Source organism: Notothenia coriiceps, unplaced genomic scaffold, assembly GCF_000735185.1.
Source record: "Notothenia coriiceps isolate Sejong01 unplaced genomic scaffold, NC01 NC01_scaffold00001922, whole genome shotgun sequence".
Taxonomy (NCBI): domain Eukaryota; kingdom Metazoa; phylum Chordata; class Actinopteri; order Perciformes; family Nototheniidae; genus Notothenia; species Notothenia coriiceps.
In genome coordinates, this window is record NW_011334623.1 from 482,660 (window position 1) to 492,279 (window position 9,620).

At 40.6% G+C, this 9,620-nt stretch overlaps 1 protein-coding gene across 1 annotated transcript; it reads right to left on the bottom strand.

The window, feature by feature from the left end:
• Positions 1 to 1,792: 1,792 nt before the first annotated feature.
• Positions 1,793 to 8,976, bottom strand: sparcl2 (SPARC-like 2). The gene is made up of 9 exons (XM_010793458.1): positions 8,851 to 8,976; positions 8,277 to 8,382; positions 7,316 to 7,388; positions 6,661 to 6,772; positions 6,280 to 6,398; positions 6,035 to 6,189; positions 4,171 to 4,283; positions 2,640 to 2,734; positions 1,793 to 2,097 (listed from the first exon to the last, which is right to left on the bottom strand). Exons 2-9 carry the CDS (start codon positions 8,337 to 8,339, stop codon positions 2,042 to 2,044), a joined length of 786 nt encoding a protein of 261 aa, XP_010791760.1. The 5' UTR covers positions 8,340 to 8,382; positions 8,851 to 8,976; the 3' UTR covers positions 1,793 to 2,041.
• Positions 8,977 to 9,620: the final 644 nt, after the last annotated feature.

Here is a 9,620-nt window from a genome sequence, read left to right on the forward strand (position 1 = left end):
CCAGTCGCCCATCTGCTCCTGTGCTCTCACAGTCTCTTGGGAAAGAGAGGGAGAGTGTGTGTGTCTGTGTGTCTATGTATGTGTGTGTGTGTGCAAGAAAGAGAGTGATACAAGCAAGCCATCACAGATCAGATCTCTGATCAGCACCAAAAGAGGAGGAGGGGAGACACAAGGTTAGAGAGGTGGGTGGCAAACAGATCCCTCTCTCCTCTAATATCTAAATAGGGTGTGACAGGGGGGGACAGTAGGAGACGAGGTGAACCACGTGCGTGTGTGTGTCTGATAGTGCATGTGTGTGGGTTTGACAGCAAAGTAAAGTAGGATTAGGTGGACCAATCTACAACTGCCCTTTCTGTGTTTGGATGGGGGAGGATGGAAAGAGGTGGTGGTCCTGGGGTAATGAGGGAATCTATTAGAAGAGAGGAGGGGTGTATGAAGACACAAAGAGAGAGAAGGAGGAGGTGTGTAGACCATGCTGGACCTTCAGGGGTGGCCCCATCAGCTCATTTTATTATTATGTTTCTGAATAAAGGAAGTTGTCCCTCGCTGGGGAAGAAAGGAGTGCTTGAGGAGCGATGTTTGTTGGAGGAGGAGGTGGGGGCACTCGCTCCGCAGGTCACTCATGATTAGAAAATACAGTTCCATCTCAGCCCAGTACAGTTTGTGGCTTTGTACTGTCTCCCAGCCTGTCTTCCTTGTTTTTCTCCCTTTTTCACTCGCCAAGAAGAACTGCAGCCCTCGAGTGCTAAGCTCCAAAAGTTTTTGAGTGAAAATCTGATGGAATGAAGACATCTTGCTTTGATATTTATGATGATGCACTTTCTGCACGGCATGTAGAACACGCAGTCCTCATTTGCCTCGCGCCTGCGATGAATCTGCATCTCACACCCAGCACTGAAATCCAATGTCTTTCTTCATCTTTGTCTTTCCAATGTCTTTCTCTCTCACCCCCTTCATCCTTCAGGCATGGTAAATGTGAAGGCTAATTAGTCCAGAGAAACCAGTCCCACCAAAGCACCGACCCCAGGCCACACACACACACACACACACCCCTATTGATCATGTAGCACCAACACAAGCAACAACACCACACAAAAACAGAAGTGAACAATCAAGATGCAACAAGAGTTTTTACATCAGCCTGTTTATACATGTACTAAAAGTCAGCGAGATTTCACTACGCAAGTTTTTACGACCTTGACAGAGGTCAAGTGTTTCAAATATTCTGCATTATGCTCAGAGATGCTATTTGCAGAGTCTGCTGTGAAGGAAATGTTTTGCAGCTTCAAAACCTTTTTTTCTTGCGTTTCTTCTATACCCGCTTCCTCAGACATCCCTTCCCCCCTCTCACTCTCCGTTCTCAGTCTTTCCCTCATTTCTGATCCATTTTTTATGCATTACTCCATTACTCTCAACTCCCATTTACAGTGCATTACCTCCTCCCATCTTCCACCAACACACTTTATACTTCTCTCTCCTTCCTTCAGCCACTTTGCTTCTCTCCTTCCCTTCCTCGCTCAGTGCATTACGACACTTTCCTCTCCTTCTCCCCTTCATCCCCTTTATAATCTCTTTGTCTCTTCTCCGGTCACGTCATCCCATACTTAGCATTTCTACCCCCTTTATCTTTATTTCCCATCTAGTTTGTCATTCAGTGTACATCACGCTGTCTGTCTGCACTGCTCTCATCCTCCCTTTTAATTGGCGATTCAAAGCATGCCATATCAATTGGTACATAATATTGCCTGTTGTCTCTGCTCTTTTACAACACAGATGTACAAATGTCAGCGAATGGAATTACCAAGACTGGGGGTGAGACGTTTATTTAAACACATGAATGCACAGACAACCAGCAGACAGTAGAGATTTGATGAGGTTGTAAATCTCTGCGTTATGAGCTGCAGTACTGGTGGAGAGCAGATGTGTGAGCAGTGTGTAGAGATGCCATCCTGTAGCTTTTAGATAACTGTGGTGATACATTCCTCTGCAAGTTCTTCAAAGTAAAAGAAATGCAAGAAGGACTTCATGGCCATTTTAAATGTCAAAGATGGTTCTCTTTGATTGTAGGACACAGCTTGCGGGAGTCCATTCTCATCGCTGTAGATAAAACAAACAAAAAAAGCAGCAATATATTATTTTGGTTGGAAACAACCAGTGAAATAACTGAGACAAATTAAATACTCTGAAGAAAATTGGTTTTAATGACTAGGAAAAAGCATGTTTTAAACAAGATATTTGAATTTATGTGTGTGAAATTCAAGTATTCAAAAGTGTTGATGAGGTCAACAAAGGTCAGAATGTCTTCACTGAAAGTTTTTTGATGACTGTTTTTTAATTGGCTTCTCGGGAGTGTACCAATTTTATGGATGTGCAAAACTAGATTGCTGCCCAAATGAATGAGCATAATCATTATCCAGGAAATTATTTTCCTTAGGAGAAGGTTCATGATTTATACCGTAATTTGGAGTGAAACTTGAGGCAAAATGTATGGAGGAACATGAATCATTAAGTATCCCATTAAGCTGGTTGAGATGGCTTTGCTCTTCTTCAGCAGAACGACATAGTAACCGTACAGTTAAAAAGGGGCTTAAAGTAAGCTTTAACCTTCAGCAATATCTTTCACCAGGAGGAATACTCACACATGAAATGGTAGAACCAGGCCTCAGTGTGATCCACTAGACAGGTTGTCCACTCTTGCAGGGTCACCTTCCTGTTCCTGTCACTGTCACATGACCTGCGAACACAGCACATTATAAAACATAGTGACTTGACATGCATGTACCCATGCCCTTATGAACCCATGCAATTGTTACATGCACACACTACAACATGACAGATTTATACACATAGTATACATGTATGGAAAGTGCATTGGGGCTCAACATCAGCCATTGTCTTTCACCCCGCAGCTTTATCTCTGAAGGGTACTCCTTCCATTTGTGTTAATCCATGGGCAGCGGGAGACACAGTGGGTAATAAACATTATCATTGCTGGGAATGGCTTGACATTGACACAGCCAGCCCCTACACCCACAAAACCTGTCACTGCAGACTGGCAGAGAAAAGGGGGGTTGGGTGGGAATATGGATGGTACAGAAAGAAGGAGAGATGGAAGGATGCGAGAATTAGTAAAAATGAAGTAGGAGAGGCAGAAGAGAGTCTATTTGAGGAGGGAAGTAGGAAGCACAGAAGGGGGAAAGAAGTGCTTCAACGTGGAGGAGGAGTTGGATGATGGAGAGATGGTGTGGTCATGAGATCGGAGGGGAGGAGGAAACAGGAAGCGGCTGTTGGCATTGAGGATGAATGGATAGATGGCGTGCAGAGAGAACAGCATGGTGGGAGGTGCAGCTTGGTCACAGAGCGGGGGCGAAATGCATCGCCGTGTCACATTTTTAACCCTTGGCGTTTCACTAATTAGCTAGAGAGCAACATATTGCGAGAGACAGAAGGTCCACATTACGAACCTGTGTGAGACATGAGGTGATGGTCATCAACACTGCCCTTATGTTATTGACTGCCCAGTCACCTTGTGGAAAGTGGGATTTTGCCTTCTATTCAAATAAGCTGTGTATTCATATATATATATATATATATATTATATATCGATCTTTTTTTTTTTACGCTGCTGGACAGTCTTGCACTAATGTACATTCTCAAAGATATTGAAGTGACTGTTATTTTGTATATATTGATTGTTGTGCTTTTTTATTGTGTGCATATGTATAAATGTGTCTTTTGATTGTGTATATATAGGTATATACATATTTATATATATATATTACTTTTTGTATTCGGGATTGTGGGAAACGGTATTTCGATCTCTCTGTCTGTACACACAAACTGAAAGATTGGCAATAAAGTTGACTTTGACTATATCTATATCTATATATAGATATATAGATATATATCTATATATATATTCCTCCCATACTTCTGGCCTCAAGAAAGTTCATTCAAATCTAAGAATGTAACATTTGAAATGTGAATACTTTGATGATACATGCTTCGGGATTTTCAGGGGAAAAAACCATGCCAATATGAAATTCAAACATGTGGCAGATTGAACAATCATGATATAATTTCTCCTGTGGTCCAACAGCAAATCCTTTGGGGCAGCGCTGTATCGTTAGCAGCTAAATGTGGTACTGACTGAAAGAATGTGGTACTGACTGAAAGAATGGTATAGCACAATGCTCCAGTGGCATCCTCTTGTATCGCAGCTTCCTCAGGTCCCTGCGGCTCAACTTGCCATCGTTGTTCTTATCCAGCATGGTAAATCTTTGCTAAACAGAGAGCAGAAGAAGGATTGAAATAAAAGAAGCATCAGGTTCAACTTATCATTTGCACTGGTTATTTAACATGCATGACAAACAATGAAATAAATATGCATTGTTGTCGTGAATGCAACATAAGTTCCAGGGGTAGCAATGTCAGTCTGCAGCTATTGGATGGATTGGCATGACATTTATTACAAACATTAGGTTCTTCAGAGGATGAATTAGTGATCACCTGACTTTTCATATTATGCCATCATCAGGTCAAAGTGTTATGACCAAATTCCAGCAAAACTCGTGACAATCAGCATCAGTTGTAGCCGGCTGGCGGCTAATTGCTAATAAGCACTTGCTAAGCTTAGATGGTAAACATGATAAATAGCCTATAAGCTAAACACATGGGTAAGCATCATCTTGTAAGCATGCTAAAGCTGAGACGAGCATGGCTGCTATTTTCATGGCGTAATTTGTCCTTGCCTGATTTGACATTGTTGAAAGACAAAATTCTTGATTTGGTCGTGGAGATTAATAAATTGCCAGAAAAAATGGTCTCATGCCCATTATCAGTACATGGTTTTTCTCACCTTCAAAAATACAGCATGAGTTTTATTTTTATTTACTTGGGGCCAGGAGGTCAATATAGCTGGCGCGGGATATTAAGTTATCCCTCCATTCAACATATTATTGAATAATTTAGTGATTATTGACCAAATCCTATTCATACATGGTGTTTTTGAGAGGCACTGTCTCATTCTGTGGACGACTACACCACAAGCAACACAAGAACTTGCCACTTACACCAGGTTGTTAGCATCGATTTCCTGCTGGACAATGCATGAAAAGCAGTTTGTATATTAGCACAATGAGGGTGTCTGGTGTAAAAAAAAACGTTCAGTGTTAAGTTACACCGGGCGTGAAAATGATCCCTTGGCATATTCTTCTTCCGGCTGTACTTCCTTTAGCATTACATTTTGTTGTGGATATTGATTTCATTTGCATCATCATTAGATGAGATAATAATAGGTCATAAATCATTTTTATTACTAGACAATTATCTTCACCCCTTGGGTGCAGACTTTTGGTGTTTGGCATTCTGCTCCATAGGCTTACATTAAGAAGGCAATAGAAAACTAGCACTTAACACCCGTAATATTATAGGACACACACATTTAGTTTTGCAAACAAACTGCGCAAAAGAGAAGGTGCGTTATATATGCAGTCTGTTGATGTTGATATGAATATTGATCTACTTGTGTATGTATTGTTAACAACATACCGCTAGCTGGCTGTCTTCAGAAGAAGGAAAAAAATTTAAGAATCGCAAAAAACTGGAAACCCATGTGATGTTTGTTTAACCATTTTTTATGTTGAAAAGTCACATTTATTTTCAAAAGCTATATCATGTGACACAATGACCCAAAATCAATTAATCAGCATTGAATTACTACACTGGAAAAATGAGACGCACCTATTTTTATTAGATATGGAGTCACCTGGTCACATGACAGCAAAGGTATTGAAAATAAATGGTTGAATTATAAATCAAGACCTTTTAATACTTTAATATTTTTCAGAAAAATGTCATATAAAGAGAAGAAGAACTAGAATTAATGAAAAGGAAGTGTGTGGTATGTGGCCAGTATGGTAATAATTCCTATACGGGTCCCTGGGTCAGATGACATGGAAGCTATTAAAACAATTCCCCAAAAGAGGGTCATTGTAGACGTGTATTGCCACTTGAAGCATGAACTCTCAGCTACCTGTGCTAGTAGTGTCCTCTGGGTGTGACTCAGGCAGCTCTGGGACGGGGCAGCGGGGACGTAGGACTGCCCCATACGACTCAGGAGCAGAAACCAGTCCAGGAGACGATATGGAAACTGGCCTAACTCCTCCTCAGTGCATCTAGCCCTGGAGACTGATCAAGACAGATAACAGAGCTCATTTGGCATGTTGCAGTACACAGTGGAAATTGTGTGTAATATTTAATGCTGTGTGTGTTTATTACCCAGACAGGGTCCTGTGTGAGCCAGTGCTGTGTGGCGCCTCTTTCTGCAGGCTTCTTTATGCAGAAAACACTCATTCCCATAGGTCTTTCCCAGCACACTGCACACTGGTGCCCTCTGCCTGATCACATGAGCCAGTGCCCCAATGCAAAACTTTATGTAAGGTGCACAGCCAGATAAAATAAACTGCTGGAACTTTATCCCTAAATCTACATATTTCTTTCTGATTTGATATGATTATAATTAACAATATCCTACAGTTAATAAGCAATTTTGCATATGATTCTTTTCACTACATTTGCTGGTCAAATACAGACAATTGTCAAAATACTTGCAAAATAAGTAGACGTGTACTTGGTTTAAATGCCACGAAGTGTTTTTACCGTGGACAGGACTGAGGACAGACACACTTGGGGACACGAACTCCATTTTCCTGAACTACCTGGCACCAAGATCCCGCTGGACTGTGGCATTTCAACAGCTCACAAAGCTTCTCTGAAACAGGAAGATACATTTCTTCATAACACTGTTTTGTGTTTCCTAGTTTTACATTTTTCTGCCTGATTACAGGCCAGTGTTGATAAACCACTTATTCATCATGTAGCTCTGATTAAAGGCCTTTTGGATAAAAGCATCATATAAAATGTCTAGCAAGCATCTATTTAAAATGATGACATTTCACAAGAGTGGTGGATAAAAAAGCAAAGTTAGTTAAAAGAAGAAAAGTAAAGCAAATTAAAATGACAGGAAAATGAATGATGGGACAACCACCTTGTTTTCAATCATCATACAATACATTCTTAGCCTTAAATGCTAAATGTTACCCAAAATATTTTCAAATTGAATGAAAACGCAACAATGATCGATGCATTTAGTATGAATTTTTACTTCAAGCCAACATTATGGTCTCCTTAATCCCAAACTGTGATGAGCCAGGCATTGTTGCCTTTTATGTCCTATTAAATAAAACATACCTTACTGTGTCTATATGATTTATCCTACTGGCATGAAGCCACATTCCTCGACTGTAAGTCTTACCTGGCTCCACTCTGCCAATATACGGTCTCAGGCTATCCTCGGCTTGTCTCTGTTTGCGCTGGGCTCTGCCTCCCTGACACACACAAACACACACAAACACACACACACACACACACACACACACACACACACACACACACACACACACACACACACACACACACACACACGCACGCACGCACGCACGCACGCACACACGCACGCACACACGCACGCACGCACGCACGGACGCACACACACACACACACACCTCCACACACCCCCACACACACACACACACGCACACACGCACGCACACACGCACGCACGCACGCACGCACGCACACACAATGCATGAAAGGATCATATGCTTTTCTTTCCATCACATTCCACAGGCATGCACTAAACTCAGGTATTAACTTGTCAGTCATTGAAGACCTATTGTCTTAAAATGTGGATCATGAGCCTAAAGTAATGTGTCCCCACTATTTAATCGTCTATGTTTTCATCTGTGCTAAAAATCACAGTTAAGAAAATCTGTCAGAGTTATGTAAAAGATATTTAAATAAAACTGTTAAATTAAACCAAGATGAAATTGGTATGCGTTTTATCATATCTATCTCCTTCCATACGACCTTATTCCAAACTTATATTTCCAGAAACTTTGTAGTCAGAGCCAGGTCCACATCTGCCGCTAAAGTTCTCCCAGATGGGAAACAGGTGCAATGCTGACCAGAAATGGACTGGGTCAATGCGTTTATGAGATACTTTGTAAACACCTATTATAAAGCAATCATGATGACTGGAAAAGAACAAATGAAGAAACACAAAAAAACAAAACAGCCATGAGATTCTTTACCATATTTGTAGCCCTATTCATGAACAAATCTGAGGGTATTCTTTGTGCCCAACTAGGTGGTAATTTTTAATACAATTTAAGAACATTTAGACATTACCCAAGACACATTTACAGTAGACTCACCGTGGTTGTATAAGTGTGTAGACTCAGGAAAAGAAACAAAACAAAGGGCAAGCTCAGGTTCATGGCTGTAACATCAAATCGGCTGCAAGAAGAGATTCAAATGTTCCTGCAGAAGGAAAATATTGGATTTATTCAAACAGATCGTGCAAACATGGCTGTGGTTGCAATTTATGTCGAACATTGTGTGAGATTGAATAACACATTTGTTTCATTTTCCGGCAACAACCCCACTCTAATTTTACATTTATCGATATCAATTACACTTGAGTTAATGCTGATGAATAAATATTGCTCAAGGACTATCAATTTACCAAGATAATGTACCATTAATAGATGCGTTTATGTCTGTGGTGTCATTTACATGACTATTATTCTATTTCCAGTCATTAGGATAATAGAGCGGGAATCAATGCAGCTCATTGAGTCCCAAGAAAAACAATAATTTTCCATCTCAGAGGAAACAGAGGGTTGAATTACACTGAGAGGACATTCAGGATTTCAGAAGAGGAAGTTATTATAGTCTGTCAAGTCATTCTCTATCCCCCTGCCTGCTTGAATAAAAAAAACCTCTTACCTGGGCCTCTGTCACTCTTTTTTTTGTTATTCCCTTGTTGGTGTTCTCCTTCTTTCCCTTGTTGCATGATATACCTTAGTCTCTCCGTCTCACCGTCTTCTGGGCAGCCTTCCTCAGCAGTCTTACTTTTTACTTTAATTTGATCCATCTATTTTTACATCCTTGCTTTATCTAACCCCTCCTCTCTGCATCTCCCTGTCTGTCTGACTTTCTTCCCTTCACATTATCTCGTTGTTGCAGCCACTGCACAGGTATGTGAACTCACTTGAAGAGATTGTGCTGTTGATGCTGAGATATGGAAATAAGAACAGGAGTTTTTTTGTGGTGTGGTTTTCATCGAAGTTGGCACTTGAAGAAGAAAAGATGAACAAGCCAGAGTAATTATGTGGTCACATTTCTTCTTATCTCGCTGTCTTTCTCAAATGAATAGTCACTTTCCGACACACATAAGCACTTACCCAAAGGTAGAAACGGATGAATGTGATTAAATGAACTCTCAGGGGCAATACAAGGTAAAAGGCTGCTCTCTGGTGGTTATAATGATGAATAACAGTTTCACTGACATGGGAAACATTTTGTGGATCTACTGCAGCTAAAATCACAACATCTTATGTATTTGTATTTGGTATATGTCCTCCTTGAAGGAAGACCATCGTTTAGTCAACACTTATTTTGATTCATTTACCTCTTTAAATAATGAAGGGAACCATTCTTCAAACGTTTTCCCTGTTGCTCACTTGAATATTAAATTGAGAAGAAAACACAAAGCA

Coding starts and splice junctions, on each gene's coding strand:
- sparcl2 (XM_010793458.1), bottom strand. CDS start 8,339: ATGAACCTGAGCTTGCCCTTTGTTTTGTTTCTTTTCCTGAGTCTACAC. Junction 6,773..7,315: donor TATTGGCAGAGTGGAGCCAG/GTAAGACTTACA, acceptor TTCCTGTTTCAG/AGAAGCTTTGTGAGCTGTTG. Junction 6,399..6,660: donor TGTCCTCAGTCCTGTCCACG/GTAAAAACACTT, acceptor TCATGTGATCAG/GCAGAGGGCACCAGTGTGCA.